Raw genomic sequence first — 24,013 nt, forward strand, 5'->3', positions numbered from 1 at the left:
TAAGCAGCATAGGAGGCTTTAAAATACAAACGCGCAAGATCAGAGTAGAAGGCGGATTTGGCTTATGGGGGTTTAACGTCCCAAAGCGACAAAGGGGCGCCGTAGTGAAGGGCTCCGTAAATTACGGCCACCCCGGGTTCTTTAACGTCCACTGACATCGCACAGCAAAGAAGCCTCCACAATTTCGCTTCCAAAATTTGACCACCGCAGCTGGCATCGAACCTCAGTCTTTCGGGTCAGCGCTGACGAGCCGAGCGCCATAACCATTGAGCCATCCCGGTGGCCAGAGTACAAGTTAGTAGCACTGAACTAGAGCTTTCAGCCCGGTGGAATATTCTGCGAATGCGACGGGTTAAGGAAAAAGCCCAAGGATATGCTAACAGCCGCGGATATGAAGTTTTTTCGAAAAAGCAATAAAAACGTAATGCCTCCGCGGTGGCTGAGTGGTTACAGTGGTCGGCTGCTGATCCGAAAGACACCGGCTCGATCCCGGTAGCGGCGGCCTCGTTTCAGTGGAGGCGAAGTGCTTGAGGCCCGTGTACTGTTTGACGTCCGTGCATGTGAAAGAAACCCAGGTGGTCGAAATTATCCACAGTCCTCCACTACAGGGTCCTTCATAGCCAGAGTCACTTTCGAACAGTAAATCCTGTGAACCATACTAATCACGCGAATTTTTACTACATTGATGAAGCTGAAAAAAAAGAAACCACAGCAAAAAAATCTGCTCTCATAACCAAGACAAAACTGAAAGACACCAGCAAACCCAAATGTTTATCCTTTTCTTCCATAATGTAAACGCTATTTGACCGTTATCGACATAGCAAAGAGCTCCTTTTCTGCGTTTTTCAGTGAAGGACACATATCGATTGTGTTATCGTGCCCCCTAACGAGCGAGGACTAGCTTGAAAGCAAAGTGAATGAATCAAGGAGAATCTTAATTATTGCTTTTTCAGGCAAATATTAATGACACCTGATAATGTAATTGCATCTAATCAGACTGATTTTGGTGACCATATTCACACTATCAATCAGGTGATAGAGAAATGCGCAGGATGTAACCAATCCCTATATATGGCCTTCTTTAATTTAGAGAAAGCATTCGACTGAGTAGCGGTCATTCAGGTATTGCGGAATAACGGTCCAGAACAGCCCTATGAGGAAATGCTACTAGATATCCATAAAGACTGCACGGCTAACACTGTCCTCTCTTAAACCAGCAATAACATTCCAAAGCGAACTATGTCATTCAGAGAAACTCTATCTCGCCAATGCTATTCACCGTCTCTTAACAAGGGTATTCTAAGGCTTAGATTGGGAACAGTTGGGGACAGGTTCTAACCGAGAATACCTAACCAATCTGCGATTCGCTGATGACATTGCCTTGCTATATCACTCAGGAGATGAACTGCAAAGCATAACCAATTAGTTAGACACAGCTGAACGGTGGGCCTAAAAAATAACACGCAGAAAACCAAAGTATTGTTCAACAGTCTCGTGAGGGAAGTGGTAAGTAAATACGTCTACTTAGGGCAGGTAGTGACCGCTGATCTGGATTATGGGAGAGAAATAACTAGATGAATAAGAATTGGGTGGAGCGCATACGGCAGGTTCTCTGGGATCATGGGTCGCAGTTTACCAATATCCCCCGAGAGAAAAGTATACAGCAGCTCTGTTTTACTTGTACTCACCTATGGGGCCGAAACGTGCGGACTAACGAAAATGGTTCAGTTAGGGCATCGTTAAGGACATCATTCAGTTAAGGGCATCGTAGCTAGCTATGGAAAGATAATTGTTAGAAGTAACGTTGAGAGGCCGGAAGCGGGCAGAGTAGGTGAAGCAACAAACACGGGTTAATGACATCCTAGTCGAAATCAAGAGTGTGAAATGGGTTTGGGCAGGGCATCTAGGCGAAGGAAAGATAACCACTGGTCCTTAAGGGTGACGGAGTGGTTTCCACGAGAAGGCAAGCGTAGCAAGGGGCGGCAGAAAGTTAGGTGTACAGGTGATATTAAGAAGCTTTGGGGACACGGTGCCCGCAGGTGGCAAAGCGGGGATTAATTGTAGAGACATCGGAGAGGCCTTCGGCCTGCAGTTGATGTAGTCAGGCTGATGATGAGTATGACATCACATCCGCCGAAATCTAACGTCTAAGAGTTTTGATCGTTAAAGTTTTCATTAGCATGATTAGACACTGGTAATTTATAATATATATCAACTTGAGTCTATGGGCTTCATAATTTGTATTTATATCGGTTTCCGTTTATTTTGAAACCGCTACTGCCGGAAAAATGCCACTGCTTTGTCAGCTCAGCTTTAGCCTTTGGGAACAGGTTTTTGTATCACGACCACAATGAAGCAGGGTATTGCCATTAGCGTAGAGTACACAGCACGCATTAAAATTGAGTTGAACAACTTCGTAAAAACATACATTCAAAAGAAATTGTAAAAAAAATCTTCTTTGCGTCTGACCACATGAAACATTTTGAAGTGCTTGTAATCATTCCAATACTGGCACAAAGCTTCAGATCACCTGAACAAGCTATACCGCGGATGCCAAAACTGTTACGAGTCCGACGGCCGTGACGACGGAGCAAAAAAATCCCTGTCAAAACGACGTTCATTATCCAATCCTTAGAGGTTTATGGCTAGGAGTAAACAGGTGACCGTTTGAAAGCGGCGCATAGTTTTTAACTACTCGCGGCCTATAGGCACTTTGCGTGGTGCCTGCTCCGTGGCAGGCTATCGGACACGAAAAGAAGGACTTAGTTGATTCAACAAAAATTCGTAAGCTTCGCGTTACGAATAGACGCAATTATGCCTTCTATCATTTTTCTGTTTTATTCCTTTTGTTTTCAGTTTGTCACCGCATACCAATCCACAATCACTTTACAGATTACCATGATTCATTACATTCACAGCAACCGACCACATAAACGATTACCAATCACATTTATCGATTACTAATGAGTATCTAGGTTACACTGAACGACATGTTACACCACTACATACTGATCCATATATACACCATTTGTCTCAGTAATATGAAGCATTATAACACAAACTTTTCATTCCGCGCAATATCTCACAATAATTAGCAGATTTACGTTTGGTTTTGTTTTTATTTTCTACAACATGAGTACACATTCCAAACACACGTTAATACGTTGTATACACCACAACGCTTTCACCACTTTGGATGCCTTCCGCCAGCAGTGCTGTTACTGCAATGTTAAAGTCACTCCTCTGATACGAATGCATCTTAACATGTATTTCAGTTCTCTGGTGCGCAAAACACGAGACCTTTGATCACCGCATTTAACTTTTTAAAGATACTGCCATTATATTGGGTTGTCGCTTCTCGTTAAACACAGAGCAAAGTTTTGTGTCTTTTCTGCTTTGCATTTTTCATCCGCTCCGTTTTTTTGGCTGACAGCATAAATAAACAAACTAGTCGGATCAAACTTCGCATCGCTCCGACTTGGGCGCAGAGCCCTCGACGAAAACCTACTTGCATAGGAGACAGGACGTTGTACTTGTCTAAGTACCATTCAAGTCTTCTTAGAGCCATACGTTCCATGACCTTACAAAGGTTGGACGTCAGCGATATTGGCCTGAGGTCTTGTAATGTTCGACTTGGCTTGCCAGGTTTTGGAATTGGTATTACCACTGACTTCTTCCAGGCAAGAGGAAGATCACCGTTGGCCCAGTACTTGTTCATCTCTTTCAAGAGGGCAACTTTATGTGTCTTGGGAAGGTTCAGAAGTGTTGAGTAGCGTATATCATCCGGCCCTGGGGCGCTATTGTGATTGGAGTCATATAGAGCTGCCTCCAGTTCGTCTAATGTGAAGGGAACGTCGTAATCGTTTGATGTACCTGATACGGGGTCCGCAGGCAAGACATCTGCATTTTCAGGTTGGGGAAAAAATACCTTCCCTGCTTGTATAGCTAACTTCGCCGGGGAGATAATTAATTTCAAGGCCATGCATTGGGCAGGGGAAATTGGCTTCTTGCATCCAAGGATAGCTCGAAATATGTGCCAGGCCTTCGATAAGTTAGCTGCTCCATTGAGTGAGTGGCACAGCAGCTGCCAGTCTTGGAAAGCGAGCTGCAGAGTATACTTCTGAACTTCTTGACTGATGCGAGTGAGAGCACGCCTCCGATGGGGTGTCCGGCCTGATCGGCGATACGCCTTCAGAGCCCGAAGCCTACGATTCCACAGATTCAAAAGGTGGGAATCTGGCTTTGGGGCATCAAACTTGACTTAAAGCTTCGTTGTAGCTTTCTTCTTGGCATCGCTGATCTGACTAATGAGCTCGTCTAACCCTGTTGGAGCGTTCACCGTACCGAGCATTCTACGAAAATCGTCCCATGAGACGTGCTCCTCTATTCGACGGCGTTGTTGCCGCTGAAATGACTTTCGCCATCGAGGAGCCCATGAGACCACCACGGGATAATGATCACTGCCAATGACATCATCAGCCCTCGACCATAGGATCTCACTGGGATGAGACACTAGTGTCAAGTCTGGGGAAGTGTCTTGTTGACCTTTGTGCTGGCCAAGGCGAGTAGGTAGCGTGAGGTCGTTGGCTATGGTCAGTTTCGCTCTGACAATTTGCTGCCAAAGGTCCCTTCCCCTAGCATCTGAGTGATGATATCCCCAGCTCCTGTGCATGACGTTAAAATCACCCCCAACTACAACGCGATCCTGGAGATATATCCTTAAGAAGTGTTCTACAAAAGACATATCTACTCGATATGTCGTAGTACCGAATGATCGCGCATAGATTGAAAAAACTAAGGCTTGTTGGTCGCCATCTAAGCTAAGGCGTACTCCCGCTACCTCCCGCGTCTGCGTGCACCACGCGGAAGTATCTAGTTCAGTGTGGGCAGTGCGCGACAGAACAAGAACGCATGCCTGCCCATTGGCTATTGGAGGCGCAGATCGCGATCCTGGCCCGGGACGCCGGTGCTCTATGGAAGGGGTGCAGTAAAGTTTGTACCCTATTAGATTGGGCTTATTAATGCCAGTCTCCTGAAGCAGGACAGCTAGAGGAGGCGTTGGCGTGATGGACAGTCTCCTGTGAAGTTCCGCTTGTTTGCGACGGATTCCCCGGCAGTTCCATTGCAAGAACCATACAGGAGAGTCCGAAGCAAAAAAGTCATGTGGTTTAGCGCTAATTCCTGCCATTATTAAACTGAAAGGTACGCGGAAGTGAAGATGATGTGTGCCCAATTTCGGGCTCTTGATTCGGAGAAACCTGTGACATTCCCAAGAGTGGGAGCATACGCTTGATCACCTCGGCAGTGACCAGTTCGATAATGCGCGTGAGCTGGTTTTCATCTAAGTGTAGCGTACGCGAACTATCTTTTGCAAGATTCGTTTGCGCGCCGCGTTGCGTATCACGGAGTGTTTCAGCGTAAACCCGATGAATGCGCGCTTGCTTTGGTGCCGTCGCGGTATGCTCAAAAACTGCGGCTAGAGATGAGGTGGCATTCCTTTCACTATTGCTCTCAGATTGTGTGGAGGGCTTGTGCACGCCTTGCCGTTTAGATTTATGTTCGCTGTCTCGTGTCTTCTGCTTCGGCTGACTTTGTAGTGGAGGGAAGTCCTGATTAACAAGCACAATTGACTCCGAGGCTGATTGCTGTGTACTGACAGGGCTCTTGTGCGCCGTCGTCGACACCGTTTGGTTACCACGTAGAATCTCGGCTTGTTCGCGTTATTTTCGTCGCGATACTCGGATACGACGGAAAACGCCATTCCTCAAGGTTTTTGTGGCCTGCCGCCGAGCAGGGCACTTTGGGTCCGTGGCGACGTGGGGACCTCTGCAGTTGCGGCATAGTGGTTCCGTCGGACAAACCTCGAGGTTTCCATGTGCAAGGCGACCGCAGTACGAGCATCGACGTTGGTCAACTAGTGGACACGAAATTGCCCTGTGTCCGATTTTGTGACAGGTCTCACATATGATAGACTTCGGGTGACAAGGTGTCACCGGAAGGAGTATGCTGTACAGATGAATTTTTCGGGGAAGTCTGGAGCCCTCAAACGTAATTAGAGCTGCTCCGTTCTTGCCCATAGGCCTGGCGGTAATTATCCTGCTCGAGTAGCACGTGAGATTTGCCATGAGCTGTTCGCTTGTTAACCCGTTGGCACGATAAATGACCCCGCGGATCTGGCCGGGGCGTATGGTTTCATAAGCTTGGATAGGTGTCTCCTTTCCAGAAATTAGGAGAGACTGCAGTCCAATCAGATGGTCTCTGGCATGCATATACGATATGTCGACAGCAAACTGATGGCTTCGTTCAAGAGGCCGTACTTGAAAGCCAGAGTGAAAATGAATTTTCCGAAGCTCATTAGCAACAGCTTCGTGCAGCCAGTGTGCGGGGAGTGTCCCTAGTTGTCCAGGTGAGGTTAGCTTAATTATCACAGAGTATTTAACACTGATTGGATCGGCGGCTGCGGCCTTGTTCTTTCGCCTAACAGGCTGCCAATCATCTTCTTCAGTATGTTCATTATCAGCCAAGTGATCGATTCTGCCCATAGGGGTGAATATGGACGCTGAGGCACAGCCTAGCGATCGATAATGCGCATCCGTGAAGCGAGCATTTATAGCTATCTGCGAGTGCGCATGTTTTGCGCCGTGTCGTTTGTTCTCAAAGTGAGTGCTTTCTTGTGCCATCTGCGAGGTGCCTGACCACATCCTAGGTTGCTTGGCAAATTTCGAAAACGGAAAAGTGCAAGATCCTACCTAGGAAGGGGCGCTTCCCGGCTTGTTTTCCGTGGAAAAAACAGAGAATGGGTTGGAGACAGGTATCGTCGCAACCACTTGAATGGCTTCGTCATGTGCCATGCTTTCGTCGGCGCCGAGCATGGCGTCAGGTTGGGCCGCGTTATCTGTGCCGCTGCAAAACGATGTTACCGCGGCGTCTTGCCGAGGCTGCTGCGAAGCCATGTTGGCGGCTTCGGCGGTAGGCGTATCCGATGCATCCTGATGGTTTCCTGGGGTAGTCGTTGACGCTGAAGCGTTGAAACCGTCGGCCACAGGTGGCGAGGAACACGATGGGGGTGACCCATTCATTTTTGGGAGCCTAGCCCAGAAACGTCCGGGCCAAAATACTTCAAAAAGTCGGAGCGATGCGAGCGTGCGTCTGTTCGAGACGGCTGCTTGCAGCGCCACCCAAAAGTCGTTCATGCAGTGAATGTTGTTCACTTCCCTTTTTGCAATTGATGAAACAAACCCTTAGTCGGACCGCAGGCATATGCTCTTTCCCATGCTTCCGCCAAAGCAAGGCAGAGGCAAAATGCAAAACTCAAAGCAATGCACCATCGTTTGTACGTTTTTTATTGAAAGTAACTTTGTTTCATTCTTTTTTCTATTGCAGCAGCTGGGGATTTCACCTGCAACAAGTGCGGCAGTTTTTTCTCAACGCTTCAAAAACGGGACTGGCATGAGTGGCACGAACACCTCTAGATACCAGAGCAGCAGAATTTTTAAAATGCTGAGAATGACTTCTCTCAGTCACAGACAAAGAGATCAGCTCCTGCAGCTCGGGGCACGTATTCTAACTCGACATGTACACAAACAAGCTTTTATTTCTGATGACTTGGCGATGATGTTTATCAATGAAGTTTTTCAGCCACCCTTTCTTTCCAAATACAAGTTGATTTCTTGCTAAAACACCTGAAGACAGCGGGCAGCAACAATACCTTCGCGCAATTAATATAGGTTCGGAAGAAGCGTTTAAATTTTAAACCGCATGGTTTTGGAGTCAAAGAAACCAAAAAATGAAAAAGGTTTAAAACCATGCGTATTTTAAGTTCGCACCGTAAGTACATGTTCTTCCGTAAAAAAGGAGGCATGTGTGAAATAAGCTCCAGCCACAGTACTGACATTAACCTTGACGTTTAGGTTAGAATAGGCTAGATATTGAGCGCTAGGTTTTCATGAATCCAGCATAATAAATGACGGCAATCAATCGCTACTTGCTATCACAGCAGAGACTTTCACCTGTCATTCTTCTGAATTTTGCGCTTTTTGAGACCGGCATGCTCAAATGTAGCGGCCAGTGACAGCCTCATCCTCGTCTTGCGAGAAAGTTCTGGTTGGGAGTTTGACCGAAGCCCGTGAGAGAACAGCATTCCCGCCCTCCGTTGCCCCTTTCTTGCGTACAGCTTCGTATCGACTGTTGGTTCTTTAGGACATCAGTTTCCAGCACGTATTCTGTATGAGAAGTGATACAGGGAACTGGGATATTTCAAATGACCTAAAGGACGCGACACCGACCTAGACTGACACTATTAAAGATGGCTGCTAACGAGCGGTTTTTTTCAGGGCGGGAGCTAATATTGCTTTCAACGGCAGGGATAAAAAGGAAAGTAAAAAAAAGGAAGTTTTGCGAGCCCTACGCAGTGACAGGAATGACGAGGAGAACATTGTATTCATGCTGTTCAGTACATAGTTGCCTGTCCTAGGCTGCATCAAAACACAGCTTCCCAGAAGCGAGCTGCTATCCCGTATGTTCCCAGCGTTAGCGAGACTCTAGCAGTTGTATTGCGTCGATACGGAGCCCAGACTGTGCATGTGCCAAACCGCAAGCTCAGAAGTGAATTAGTATATGTAAACGGCAAACACGGGAAGAAAATGTACGCGGGCCTCGTTTGCGCTATCCCGTGAGGCTATTGAGCATCTGTGTGCGTCGGCGAATCGGGGATTTTCAAAGAACATTTCGCCAGCACCAAAATGATGTAAGTAATCGGCGGCTAACTTGAATACTCTTTCCGAGCATGCGGTTTCTATCAGTCACAACAAGCACTGGACGCAGACACATGTAATTGCCAAAGAAGGAACAGTTTCTAGGGTCTTATCTTGAGTCGATTATTACTCAGACCAGAGCACACAGAGTGAACCGCAATGACGGTAATCTGCCCACTGTATGCGCAAGGTCTTTGGAACTGCCATACGCCGTACTTATAACGGCGTTCCTTTGTTTCGTATTCGTTATAAAAAAGACTCCCGTGAGGGAGTGCAAACGTCATCTTCTTTTTCTTGGATGATGTCGTTTATTTTTTGTACCAACAAAGCAATAAACTACAACTCTTTTTTCGAAATATCGACGAAGCACTGCCTCGTTTCCCGCGGAAAGCGTAGCTACACAAGCTACAAGGCTACAAACTAGCTGCACAGGCAAAGGCTACAAAAGTTCCAGACACAAGGCCAAAAGGATGACATAAGCAAGAGCGAAAAAGAAACGTGTAAGTCTACGCACAGCTTCTCAAGATTTTGGTACCAACACAGAAAGGAATCAAAGCTCGCTTATCATTGTGAAGAAACCACGAGGTGTTAAAATTTAAACGCCAGTCAAGCACATAGCAGACGCTTTGTCGCTAGGAGGACTGAAAAGTTTCCTAAGTATAATATCTTTTTTCGCCACCATCTGCAATTATCATACGCATGACACATCGATTGCAAAAGAATTACAAATGAGAATTGGTTTGGTTTGGTTCATGGGGTTTAACGTCCCAAAGCGACTAGGCTATGAGAGACGCCGTAGTGAAGGGCTCCGGGAATTTGGACCACCTGGGGTTCTTTAACGTGCACTGACATCGCACAGTACACGGGCCTCTAGAATTTCTCCTCCAAAGAAATTCTAGCCGCCGCGGCCGGGATCGAACCCGCGTCTTTCGGGACAGCAGCCGAGCACCATAACTGCTGAGCCACCGCGGCGGCGAAATGAGAATTGGGTTGTAAAACATTTATTTACCTTCAGAAAGTGGTTTAAGGTGAGGTCTTGGTCGCGCTAGATGGCCGTCAGCCCATGGCTTACGGTGATCTCGATGGCTCGCTCCACTGCCTGGAGTTGGGTCTCCGGGTCGGAGCTGAGCAGCGCGGCATCCCACTGCTCTGAAGTAAAGAGCAGAATTAGGTCCGGGGGAGGTGGATCCTCCGGAAAGCTCCACGGAATATGGTCTAGTGTGGCTCTGTCGCCGGATTTGTTATACTGGGGTAAGTCTTGCCCAGGATACGTGGGCGAAAATGCCACCAGGCTGGGGTGGGAATGGGTTTGCAATCGACTCCAGGTGGTCTCCTGGGTCTTTGTGAGCGATTTTTGCGGCGGAGGGAAAATGCGTGTTTCGAACGTAAAGTGATGTGTAATGTCGCGAGACGAGTTCAGGTCATCCCTCGAGAAACTCAGGTCAGAGGAGCCCACTGCCCGGCCGAAGAAACCTCTGGCATATTCTTGGGCTGCCTCGTTGCCCGGGTTGCCCGAGTGGGCCGGGACCCATAAGAGCTCGATGTCCCCTGCGGGTGTGTGGTGGTTGATTCTGAGGATTTGGAGGGAGATGGGGGAGACGCGGCCCCTCGCAAATTTGCGTAACGCTGCATTTCAATCGCTGAGAGAGAGAGAGAAAAACTTTATTATGACAAGTGTGTTAGACCCCCCTTGGGTCCTGAATATAATGTCAGGTGAGGTGTTGGCTATGGCTAATGCAAATGCGGCTTCCTCCTCTGTCTCTGAGGAGATGGTGTATATCATGGCGGCTGTTAGGGTCGAACTGGTCCCCGTCACTGCGCCTATCGCGTACGCTTTGAGTGGCGTTATACGTATACTCCGCCTAGGACACGGCGCCATCTTTAAAACCAAGGAAGTCCTAGAGAAGTTTTTGCCTTAGTTTGTTCCTTGGGTGGCAGTGAAGCAAAATACCACTTTATAAAAATTCCCGAAGTCGCAAAAAAAATTCAGGGGCTGAAAGGACTAATGCCTCATCGTTGTAAGAAGGAGTTGTCGAGAGAAATGTAATGCTTTTCAATTGGTAGAAATGTTCGTTACGTCAGAGTGCGGGAATTTGAAACGGGGCCAATTGTACTTTGGCCAAAACCAATTGTTCCATGCAACCAATTAAAGGGGTTGTATAGTGATGCTCCCAGTAAGTGGGACTGAGTTTAGTTACTCGGCAAATAAATAAATTAACCTAATGAACCTAATTTCCTAGTCACCCCGGTAAATAAATAAAAGTGAGTAGGAAATTGGTCGAGTTTAGTAATCGAACCAGGGTCTCCAGCACGCTAACCGCTCCGGCATTCGAGCTCGGTGGTTTGAAATGAACAAAGGCGCGTTCAGTGAATGCGGTGTCTTCGTTCACTCCCATCTTCCTCCTTTCCCTTACGGCGAGGTTCAGGTGTCCACCGAGATATGCGAGATAAATGCATTTCCTTTCCTCAAAAACCAAATTACTGTCGAGCAAGGCGCAGAGCCTAACGGGTGATGGCGTCTTGTGGACTCCCTGGCAGTGTTGCAAGACGCTGTCGCATTCCACTCTCAGAGGCGAAGGTTAACATCTTAAACACACATCACTGACACAAGCAGCAACACCGCGCTTAAGGCTTTCGCCTCATCGCACTTTAGGTCAACAAAGTGCCCCCCCCCCCCTCCCCTGAATTTTTTTCGACCACATGGGGATCTTTAACATGCACTGACATCGCACAGCACACGGACGCCTTCTGCGTTCCGCGGACCTCTTTAGCCGCGCGCTAAGAGTAGCGGGCCGCGATCCCCTGCTGATTGTGGGCGACTTGACTGAGTTACTGGATAGCGACGGATTCTCAGGCTGCAGCGAGGGCATACAGAGATGGAAGGATCGGCTAAAAAGCCGCGAGATTTCTCTTCGAACAAAACCAACACAGACATGGATCAAACAACACAAACATTCAACACACCATCATTTGGGTCCCTGACACTGGGGTTGAGGGAAATCTCATGGCAGACACCGTTGTACGAGGGTTCACGAACCGGATGGCGGGTTTGCCGGTCGAACCCTTCAGCACGCCAGAATCTTACGGGGAGGCAATGAAGGCGTTGTTGGGAGCACGCAAGAAGTACTCGGCTCCGGCGGATATCCTCAACAGAGAGCAGGCCACCACGCTCAGACGACTACAAACAGACACCTACCCAAGCAGAGCCATGTATCAAAAAATGTGGCCGAACAGATACGCGAAAGAGTGCGTGTGGTGTGGGGGCTCCGCCACAACGTACCACGCCACCTGGGGCTGTGAAAAAAGCCCTTTACTACCAAAGGTAAATAGCCCTAGTCTAGAGCAGTGGGAGGCCCTCCTGGCTGACTCCGACCCAAGCACACAGCTTATGCTGGTGACGAGGGCCCAGGCAGCGGCGGAGGCCAACGGCATCCTGGACTAGGGAAGACCGACCACTGAAGCTCAACATCTATCTATCCCCAACCCCTTACTACCTAACTCTTCCTTTTGTTACAATAAATGTTTTTGCTACTACTACTACTTAACGCTCCCAGTCAGCTGTGGGGGTATCGCAAGGAGGAGTCGCGCGGACGTAGGCTGGCGGAGCTTGCGTCCACCTTGGGCCTCACCCTCCACACGGACCCCGTCCACCCAACACGGCTAGGAAACTCCGTGACACGGAATACGTGCCCGGACTTAACCTTCACTCGCAACATACGACACGCAGACTGGCTCAACACCGAGGAGACCCTCGGTTTCGACCACTACATCATTAACACTGCACTACGCACACGCCCCCTCAAGCGCCCCAGAACACAAGCCCGTATCCCAGATTGGACGATATTCAGGCAAAATTTTAACTTACTTGATAATACACCCATTCCCGCGCAAGGCTACACAGCATGATCCCAACAGGTTCTGGCACACCTTTCCTCGCATGAAACACACATCCAGCTCTCAGAGGAGGTCACGGACGTGGATAACCCCTTCTACACCTCTGGAAAGCCCTTCGCAGCCTCGTCCGCCGTTGGCGACGCCGGAAACACATTAGAAAGCTTAAAGCTCGAATTGCCGAGCTTACCCAGAAAGCGGCAGAGTACGCGGCCCAACTCGCCGACTCCAACTGGGTAGATAGATGCAACACGGCAGCGCGACAAATGTCCAGCCGAAACACGTGGCGTCTCTTTCGAGCCCTAATCGACCCAACCCAAACACGAACCGAAACAGAAAAACATTTGCCGCGAGCCATGCACGCTTTTCCTGGCAACACGACTCAACTGGCACAGAAACTTCGGGACCAGTATCTGTGTACAGCCCAAGACCCCCGTGGATCTGCGTACTCTTATGCAGGCAGAGAGAACAGGGAGCTGGATCAACCTTTCCAGCTTCATGACCTGCGGGCGGCTCTCGCCAAAATGAAACGGGGCACTGCGCCAGGACGGGATAAGGTCACTGTACAGCTTTTGACGAACCTGCCCGACTTGGCATACCAGTCCCTCCTGGAATATGTCAATGCGATTTGGCGCGCGTACACCCCCCTGCCAATCGAATGGAAAACGGCTTTGGTCACTTTTATTCCTAAAGCTGGCACACCAATTGCCACAGATAACCTCCACCCCATCTCTCTCACCTCATGTGTGGGCAAACTAATGGAGACGGTGGTGCGGGATCGGTTATCTACATATCTTGAACACAAACTTGTCTTTGCGAGCACCATGTTTGTATTCCGCCCACACAGATCCGCACAGGATGTCCTCCTGCAACTCAATCGGGAAGTCCTTGACCCCCTCGAATGCCCCCTCGAATGCCCCCATAATGACCGGGTAGTACTCGCCTTGGATCTTAAAGGGGCATTTGACAGTATAACACATGAGATCATACTCACTAACCTAAGTCACACCGACTGTGGCCTTAACACATTCCGATACATAAGCCAATTTTTAATGGATCGTCAATCCTACATCCGAATTCAAGATATAGAGCATAGTCCTTACCTACTCGGCACGCGGGGAACCCCTCAAGGAGCGGTACTTTCCCCGCTGCTCTTCAATCTGACCATGATGAACCTGCCGGCCCAGCTGAGTGGTGTCGCCGGCGTGCAGCACGCCCTGTACGCCGATGACATCACTCTGTGGGCCACGCAGGGCAGCACAGGGGACATTGAAACCAGCCTGCAAAGAGCGGCGACGATAGTAGACCGCAACGCCCGCCGCTGCGGCCTTCAATGTTCCCCTAAAAAATCAGAATTTGGGCACCTCTTCCCCTCACAGAAGTGCACAACTAAAATATTTCTTTCTCTTGAGAGTGGTCCCATACGCGAAAGTGATGAGATAAGGGTACTCGGACTCTACATCCACAAACATAGGCGGCCAGACACTACACTGGCCAAACTCCGTAAGGTGGGGGACCAGGTGGGCCGCATGGTCCGGAGGGTTTCCAACAAACGCGGAGGGTCACGAAGTAAGGATGCCTTGCGGCTGCCAAACGCCTTCGTAACTAGTCGAATTCTCTATTCGACTCCTTATCTCCACCTACAGAAACAAGAGGAGGACACCCTTGAGGTCATCCTTCGCAAAATTGTTAAACGTGCCCTTGACCTCCCCATCACTACTTCAAACAGCCGGCTTATGGCCCTTGTGGTGGTGAATACTTTCCGGGAGCTCCGGGAGGCGCACCTTACAAACCAGTACACGCGCTTGTCGCTAACGGAGTCGGGTCGCCGCCTTCTTCCTCGACTCCATATCCAACACACCCCTCCAATGGAAGACAGGTTTCACATCCCGGAATTGTAGAGACGTACCCTCCACGAGCGGCCTCTTCCAGCAAACATGTCACATGAAGGCCATAATGGTCGGCGCCAGGCACGAGCGGAAGCGCTAGCCCGATATTATGGCAACAAAACAGGTGTATACTACGTGGACGCCTCCGGCCCTCATCACGGGGGATGGTACACTGCCACGGTAGTTCACAACAGCAACACAGTTAACGGCCTAACTTTCAGAGCCCGCAGTGCAACACAAGTAGAAGAGGTCACGATTGCTCTCGCGGCCTCACATTCCAATTCAAAATACATAATCCCCGATTCGCGAGGGGCCTGTCGGAACGTTGAACAAAGCTGCACTCCCTTCCTAGCCTATCGAAGATACCAAAATTGCATACGGGATACGGACCCGCACACCGTTATCTTATATGGGCCCCTGCTCATCAGGGGTTGGCAGGAAACGAGGCAGCAGACGCAGCCGCCCGCGCGCTCTCTCACCGGGCTGTTTTCTCCTCCCCACCTGATCAGGAACCCGATTTTAATCCGGTCTATACGTTCAAAAATATCGCAACCTACTATCAAGATAGCCATAGCCTTTACCCTAGCCCATGTAAAGGCCTCAAGAAGGCGGATGAGCGGCTCCTTCTCCGCCTCTTCACCAATACATTGCTGTGCCCGGCAGCCCTAAAACATTTCGACCCCTCCTTTAGCGGCATCTGCCCGCACTGTAGTGCGGTGTCTTCGGACACCTATCACATGGTGTGGGCCTGGCCCTCCAACCCAGCCATTCCCCCCATCCCCAACCCAACCCGGGAGGACTGGGAGGCGACCCTGCTCGGATGCCACGATTTACAGGCCCAACAAGCCTTAGTCGGGCGCGCCCGGGCGGCGGCTACCGCCACTGAGGTCCCAAACTAGGGACCTCCACCTAGTGTTTGTAACGATCGGTCCCTTACGGGCTGATCCAAACACCTCCTGTCCGTTCTGAATATATGTTTTCACTACCACCACCACCACCTGCATCGAAACGCGGCCACCACAGTGGCGTTAAACCCTGGTACTCCGGATCGGTAGACGGGCGCCTTAACTACTGAGCCACCGCGGCGGGCCAAAAGGCTTAGGCATTTCCACTCTTAAGCAGGCTAGTGCAATCCTGTAATTTGTAGGCGAAAACATTTCTTGGCTCATAAGTGGCGTTTGTCGGACAAGGCAGGGCCGTAGCCAGTTGATGTTGATGTGACTGGCAGAAGGATGAAAACGAAATTGCACGGGCCTGCCAACTGGCTCCAGCCGAGCCACCAACGCTGCCACGTGCAGATAGAGGAGAGTTAAAAGGCCAGAGGAAAGAGAAAAAGGAAAGAAAAGACGCGCGTCGCAGCAATAACTGCGTCCGCCGGAGCGGAAGCTGCTGAAAAATCAGATAAGCGGCCGAAGCCGCGCTCGCCGAAGCGAGAACAGATACTTCGAGGGCCGTAGCCAAACCAACAGTAGCCACTCAAATATTCTACTGGCTAAACAATCCTTTCTTTGCTCATAAGTGGCGCGCAACAAATAATAAAAGAACAAAAAATAAAAAGAAAACGAAAATAAAGAATAAAACAAAAAATAAAAACAAAAATACGGAACAAAAAGAAAAATAATAACAAGACCTCCCAACGAAAAAATATGTGGAGAAAGAAAGCAAAGGGAAAGGCTTTCGTACTTCCGTTCTTAAGCAGACAAGAGCAATCCTGTAATTTACACGCTGGAAGGTTCTTGCAAGTGAGTGTTTGCTTCTGAAGTCATAATCTTATTCGACTTTTTTTCCACTGCGAGGTATAAGTAGCTGTTTTGCAAGAAATGCTATGTTATGCATGAGAACTTGTCATTTTGAGGAAAAGTGGTGGACCAAGCAAGGTCATGAAAGGGTAAGCCATCCGGTACATCTATGGTGGTTTCTTAACATGGCGTGCAGACTCGAGAAAGACTCCATATCAGTGCAGCCACGTCGTGATTCAGAATGTGCTGTGCTTGAGTTACCGACTACAACTGCCGCATTCAATAGTTTCGTGCCATGCCTACAAAAAAAAACAGTTAGGCACTTGTTTCATTATGTAACCTATCAGTACGCGGTGGTAATGTAGCTTCTGCTTGTTGGCTTTGAATAATAGCTTATCAACATTTGGCTCAAGGTTAGTTTGTAATTTGTTACTTTAAAACTGTGATACATTGGCCCAGGCCCAGAGACCACGCTGTCTACTTTCCCTCTGTCAGTGTGTTTATGTGCGCTGGAAAAGTTAGTCATAGTGTTCCAAAGCATCAATTAGACTGGCTCTCTGCGCTTAGTGATAATAACATACTGCCTGTAACCAGCAGGCCTTGAACTAGAGTAGTAAAACTCCTTCTCAGGTGCTCCCAACACGAGAAAGATCAGAACAACCTAGTCCATCTTCAGATGGCTGGTAGTTGGACCCCTCGTGACCCTTTATATAGAACACAAGCGGGCTACTACTTCAATCTCCTGCACACGCAAATGTTGTCTCTATAACGCAAAAGTTCTAACAAGTCAAGTTCACTGCCATCCGCTTGTCGAGCGCCATACAATACTGAGATACGGCGAAGCAATACACGCCTTAGCAACGCCTTAAAATACACGCCTTATCAGCAGAAGGGAGCCGCAAACTTCTAATTTATGCATCTAATGCCCGTATGTACGCCACTGTCTTCTTAATCACCCTTGCAGCCTTCCATCGTTTTCCTCCGCTGGGTCCCTGGGCATTCAGGGATTGACGGCAATGAGCTGGCCCATCAGCTCGCCCGCGACACACTTTTCCGGGCACCGTTGATCCCCTGGCCCAAGCCATCGGAGGACGGTGGGAGACTCACCCTTCTCCGCACCATAAAAGAGGTCTACCTCGAGCTCCGTCTAGACAAACGCCTTTACCCTCCCCCTCGTCCATCACTCACGGTGCCGGAGGCTCGCCTTCTTCGGCACATCCAAATGAATGCAGTTATCACCCCGTCTCGCCTCTTTATCGCTATCGATCAGACCCTTCCTGTCCCAACTGCCCCTGTATCTATGCGGACCTGGCCCATTGCCTCTTCTATTGCCCGGCTGCTCAGCAGTCGGGTTCCTGCCGCCCACCTTCTTTATCCAGCTCCACCTGGCTCGACTGGCTTGGCGCTGAAGGGGAGGAAGAACAGCGACTTCTGGTCGCCCAGGCGGTCGACATGCTCGGCCTGTAAACTATGAACGAATAAAGGTCTTTTACTACTACTACTACCCTTGCTAACTTCTTTGTGCAGCACAGTGACGACGAGATGGCTTCGGTATTTGTGGGAAAGCGCTCATACAATCGTCAGAGCCTGGCAGAAATCTTGCCTGCACATCCTGCTTCTACATCCTGCTTGTGCATCGCTCACTGACATAGCAGCTGTGGCGCCAACCGGTAAGAATTTGGCCCCGGCCACCCAAGAAATTCGGCCTCCGCCGATGTGGACCAAAATCGATGTCCAACTATGGCGACCTCCAAATTTAGCCCGGGCCATTTCCAAAAATTTCGCCCGTACGATCTCCGGTATTTTACTTTGGACGATTTGGACTGAAATTGACGTCCAACCATAACTGAGATTTCCCTCGCACGATGACGACTTAGAAGTTTTTCCCACATCTGTTTAAGGGGAGTTATACCGGGCTTTTTTTTTCACCAGACAAGCACTCTCGTGCGTCAGTAAGGCACGTCTTGCCACGATCGGTCTCGCCTCTTTCTTAGAGATGTCGCGTTCGCCTCCAACCTACGAATTGCCCCCTCCCCGTCATACAGACGTGAGTCGCAGCACGAAGAGCCGTCTGGCTCATTTAGTCCACACAGCTCTCCCTCGACTCAGAGCACTATATGCCCAGATACCCGTGACTCCACCACTGCGTGAACGGCATACACCACGGCCCCCATAATGATACACTGACTTTCATTACACAAACTCTTCGATCTTTCTCTTTTCTACCTCCAGCATCAGCTCTCTGAACTCATGCCTATCGAGGCGACTACAAATGATGTGGCTCCATCGAGCGAGACCGTTCTCGTAATGCACTCAGATTCCATGGGGGTCATCAAAGAGCTCCAGAATTTACGTGCCCTTCACCCTCGAACTTCGCTAGAATGCCCTAATACGTCGTACTGTCTTGCTCCGGTGCATTGGCTATGCTGCGTTTGAGGAAACTGAGCCCCAGACAAATCTTCTAGTGCACTAGGCTTGTGGTTTCCAATACGGACGGACTGTACACGGCCACTGAAGTAAGCTGCAATCCAGTTAACAATGTCTGAATCAATACCTGCATTTGTTTTATTCTTTATTGTGTTATTGTACTATTTATTGCTTTATTTATCATTATTTACAGTAATATTAATTATGTATTTGGAATGAAGAAGATGATTCAGCACCGATGCCAACGACGACGAAGTGCTCGCACAGACCGTCGGATGCTCGTGCTGAAGGACTGCCGCTTGTGGGCCGGTCCCTCACCTCGCTGGTTCTTAGACTACTTTCTCTAGGGTCTTCGTCGCCGGCGCTTTCAACATTGCCAATAAAACAATAAGTGCCAATGAGTGCACACCAGCTCATCCACAACATGACGCTCTACTTCTGCGCCAAAGCTGCTAACTCCACTTTAGAGCATTTTTACATCTCTGACGCGGCCAGTTTTGTTGCGGAAGCAACACTACGCTAGGTGACCGATATCGGAGAGCCCCGGAGAGCCCCAACTGCGCATGTGCGAGGAGCGAGTGTGAGACAGTTACTGCATAATTTCCTTTCCTCAAATACAATTTCCATTTTCTTCATTACGGCCTCTCTTTCACTTTCTTCTTTCACTCCCACTTCCTCCCTTCCGCTGCAAACGGATGACGGGTGTCCACCAATATATGTAAGGCAGTTACGGCGTAATTTCCTTTCCTCAAATACGATAATCATTTTCTTCATTGCCCCTTTTTTTCTTCTTTCACTCCGACTTCCTCTCCCAGTACGGCGCGGTTCAGGTGTCCACCGAGATGACGGAGAATTACTGCGGCTTTTTCTTTCCTCAAAGAGCGCTGCGTTCAAACGGCGAGACATCGCGCCGAACGGGTATTGGCGTTCTGTGCACTCCGTGGCAGCGCTACAACACATTGTCGAGTTCCACTCCTAAAGGCGAAGCTTAAGCGTTATTAATTAGGGGTTAATTAGTGTTAAGTCTTTAATCAGCAATTATTGATTATGTAGTAATTTGTCATTATTTAGTAATTCGTACTGAATTATGTGTGACGTCCCCAGTGCCACAGAGGCAGTCCAAGTGGTGCGGAAAACGATCTCGCCTCTATGCAATTTATACAGTCAAAGTGCCCACTGAGATGCCGCCGCCGCTGCGATTCCTGCGCTGTTGCTTCCGCAGTTAGCTTTCCCATTGGTCAAAACACAGCCATTTTTTATCGCCTCTCTATTTCTACCACGTCATGCAATAGGTCAAGCCCAGTCCTCGCCAATAACTTCGTGTGCCGCCTTTCCAAGCTGATAGTTTACAAGATCTGCAAGAGGCAAATATCAGTTACAGGATGGCTGAGCAAAGCGTGCAATTCACTCGTGCTGTGTGGCCTGCCAAGACATCTCTACTGCAGCATCTTAGGTCATGGAGATGCTCTGCATGGAGTTGTCCATCTTGAACGACGTTATTTGCGGAATTTTTTACGCCGTCTTATGGACGCTGTGCATGCATCATATCCCAGAATCAGCCCCACTAAAATGGGACTACAGGAGCTCTGCTGATGGGTGGCCTTGCATACACGAGCATGGCGAACTGCTACTGTGATGCGTAGTGTTTAAGTCGTGCGACCTGTGACCGTCTTCATACCTGCTGGATACTTCATACCTGCCGGCTACAATCTATGCGCCAGGGCCGGTCAGTCTGGATACGTCAATAAAATTGGCTTTCACGGCAGCAATTTGAAGTTGGACTCAACTGATGCAGCACTGACAATTGGCGCGTCAGAATGTGTGGTGCTGCCCCTTTCCAGAAGTGTAGCTTCCGGTGCATTCCTATTTCTCAGAGATGAGAGACTGCATGCGACATTCACCATGCGCAAGAACAGACGGGCCAAATGCCCCTGATGTCAGAGAAAGAGCTGAAAAAACAGGGCAGAGGGTAAATTCCCTACAAAGTCGATAGAGAAAACAGCACTATGGTGTGTTAATGGTACGACAGCATTCTTGTCATAATGGTGTTGCACGAACATGAGGTTCACCCACTCGTAAACAGGAAATGGCTCGACCGAAAGGTCAAAAATATTTTCGGGCCTAATGCTGCGCTGATTGCCAGGTACAATAAAAACATGGCTGGCGGCGAGAATTGCATCTTGCGACTTTAAATGTACCGAGTGGTCTCGAAGAAATAAAAAAAGGCAGAAGAGAGCAATTTTTCATGTCACTGATTTCGCTGTTCCACGGAGGTGCGTTAGACAATATCAGCCATTTTCCCTTTAGGAAGCATCAGTGCTCAAATATTTAACATGAGCGAATGCAAGCGCAACACTACATACCTTTGCGGAAAGTGCAAGGTGCACTTTTCCGTTGGCCCAAAAACTGATTGTTTTCCCTTTTTCCATGGGATGAAGAAGGCGGTACACATGCGGCTTTCGGCGTATGTAGAAAACCACAATATTGCACCTCACACAATGTTTGGGTTTAGGGCACACTTGTTAACACAGGACGTGTTACTGCAGCTGGAGATTGAGGTTATCGATCCCCAGCGCAAACGAACCAGTAGGGTCATACATTCACTAGATCTTAAGGGGCTTTCGACAACGTGAAGCATTTCAAGATTCTGGAAAATCTACAGTGTACTCACTGCGGAATGCGTACTTTTAATTACATCAAGGCTTTCTTGCAAGATAGGCAAGCGCACATCAGGATTGGCGACACGAGGTCCGAGGCACCAGGGGGACGCCTCACCATGGGCACCAGGGGGACGCCTCAGGGAGCAGCCCTTTCTCCGCTGCTCTTGAATGTTTCCCTCATGCACCTGCCGGAACAACTTAATGCCATAAGCCACGTCCTCTACGCGGATGACATAAACATGTCGGCAACGGAGGGAAACTTGGGACAGATGGAGTAGGCCCTCCAAGAGGCTGCCAGTACGGTTCGAAAGTGTGCAGAAGAATGCGGACTGCGCTGTTCCCTGGACAAGTCGGAGCTCCTCGTCCTGCGAGGGAAGGGGGATACTGCATCGCTGGAAATCTCGGTCCGTGATACACCTATTCCCAAGGTGGAAACAATACGGATTTTGGGGCTGCTCATTAACAACACGGGTGTGACCGCAGCAGCAATCACCAAGCTCCGAACGGTGTGCGAACAAGTCATCCGTATCTGGGATCACAAGCAAGAAAAACGGCATGCAAGAACAGGATACCCTTAGACTAATACAGGCCTTTGTCATCTGCAGGATAATGTATAAGTGGCCCCGTACCTTCGTATGAGGAAGACCGATCTAAACCACCTGGACGTTATCATTCGAACGGCTTATAAGAAGGCAATCGGCCTACCCATGAAAGCATGTATGGAGCGTCTGCTAAAACTAAGGGTACACAATACGGCTGATTAATTGATTAGCGCCCATCTTACAAGACAGGTAATGCGACTGGCCACAGCTACGACCGGCCGCAGTGTCTTAGAAGATTTAAACATTAGCTTTCCGCATCAAGTGGCTGGGAGACAAGATACGCGTAAAGAGTGGAAGAGGAAATTCCTTACGCTTCCACTTCCCAAAAACATGCACCCTAAGCATCATCAGGCTAGACGAGTGGCGAGGAGCAAGAAGATGAACGAGTGGTATTCAACAGAAGAAAGAGCCTTGTTCGTGGACGCTGCGGGTCCTGTACAAGGCATATCAACAATCTCAGTGGTGCTGCAAAAGCAAGTCGTGGACGGGCTTTCAGTTCGTAACAGGTTTACACAGGCTATGGAGGAAGTAGCGATAGCCCTAGCCGCAACGCACTCCGCATCGAAATACATAGTTACAGACTCCCAGGCGGCCTATAGAAACTATATGCGTGGCAGAATCACGCAGCTAGCCTGCAAAATTCTTAGTCAAAGTAGGACTTCAGGTAACCGGAAGGAATTAATATGGGTACCAGGTCACCAGGGAGTTGAAGGAAACAAGCGCGCACACACTTCGACCCGAGATTTTCTTCCCCGGAATCCTTCTACGTCCTCCCTTACTGATTCAGGCTCCTCCTCTCCGTTAACAACATATTCAGAAATATTACAACATTTGCGGCTTTAAAGGCAGACACTTCCGAGGCCCGCTAAGGGTCTTAGTAAATCAGAAGACTGTCACCTTCGCAGGCTACAAACTATGTCTTCCAATAATCCAGCTACGCGTCACGCCATTGAGCCCGAGTCCTTTTCGGCACAGTGCAAATTTTGTGGCCAAAAGGCAAACTTGTACCATATAGTATGGGCAGAGTCCCTCAATACTTTTACTGGTCATGAAACTTCGCCGTCACGCTATGGGAGAGCTTTGTGCGCTGCCAGCGGCGGCCGCAGTGCGGCGCTGCGTGCAGCGGAGGGGTAGGGTGCCTCGATGCCAGCGCCGGCGCTGGCATCGAGGCACCCTACGGAGGGGCATCGCGGCGGCGACCGAAGGCGGCAGCTGCTGTCAGTGCGGAATAGCATGGCATGTGTGCTCGCAGTTTTCGGCTTCTCCCTGTGCTGTGTCTCATGAGAATGTGCCCTGGGTGTGCCTGAAATTCAGGTCAGGATGCCGCGTACTTGTTGCGTACCTGGATGCCGCTCTGGGTACAGGGAAAATGAAGAAAAAGTGTCGATGTTCTGCCTGCCCAGTGACAGCGACCGGCGGCTAAAATGGAAGCGCGCCATACCACGCCAAGAAACTTCTGGCTTCAGTTTTGACTCCCCGCATGTGCGTGTCTGTGAAAAGCACTTCGATGCGAGTGACATTGTGCGTGCAGATCAATGGGTAGTTGATGGCGTCGTGGTGACGTCGCAGCGCGATGTGCCACAACTTTCGCCGGATGCCGTGCAGAGGATTTTCGAAGGCCTCCCTGCATATTTGTCAAATCCGAAAAAGCGCACAACTCACTCGCCTCGGCAGCTCAAGGTTGCCAAGCGTCGTCGGGAGCCGTCAGCTAATCTGGAGAGCTCTGGCGCGGCAGCGACGATGTGCTCGAGTTCGACGGGCGCAGATGCAACGGAGACTGGCGCAGGTAATGAAAGTAGGCATGCGTGTGCCTTGTTGCTTGCGTGCTAATTGCATGTACGGCGCACGAGAGATCTATGAGTGATATTTTCCCTTCTTTCTTTTACGTAGGCACTGAGGTGAACGGAAACGGACGTGTAGACGCCGCCTGTCAAACGGAGGGAGCTGTATGCAGCTTCTCGCAGCTGAAAAAATTGAAGGCACATATCCGTTGCTTGGAGAAACGACTTCAGCGCTGCCAACTGAAGCTCGCCAGGGTGGCAGCTCAAGAGG

The 24,013-nt window shown here is 49.4% G+C and overlaps 1 protein-coding gene and 1 pseudogene across 1 annotated transcript in view; one reads left to right on the top strand and one right to left on the bottom strand.

Moving 5' to 3' along the window:
• LOC149327242 (lysosomal acid lipase/cholesteryl ester hydrolase-like) overlaps window positions 1–13,388 on the bottom strand; it is a 77,134-nt gene extending 63,746 nt beyond the window's left edge. Inside the window, exons 1-2 of the mRNA XM_089564824.1 lie at window positions 13,384–13,388; window positions 9,826–10,324 (exon numbers count right to left, since the gene is read on the bottom strand). Coding sequence (XP_089420950.1) covers window positions 9,826–10,324; window positions 13,384–13,388 — 504 coding nt within the window. The remainder of the gene's footprint in view (window positions 1–9,825; window positions 10,325–13,383) is intronic.
• Window positions 13,389–23,171: 9,783 nt separating this feature from the next.
• On the top strand, window positions 23,172–23,821 carry LOC149327244 (uncharacterized; annotated as a pseudogene).
• Window positions 23,822–24,013: the final 192 nt, after the last annotated feature.

Source organism: Amblyomma mixtum, chromosome 10 (assembly GCF_055824585.1).
Source record: "Amblyomma mixtum isolate Tamu chromosome 10, ASM5582458v1, whole genome shotgun sequence".
NCBI classification, from domain to species: Eukaryota; Metazoa; Arthropoda; class Arachnida; order Ixodida; family Ixodidae; genus Amblyomma; species Amblyomma mixtum.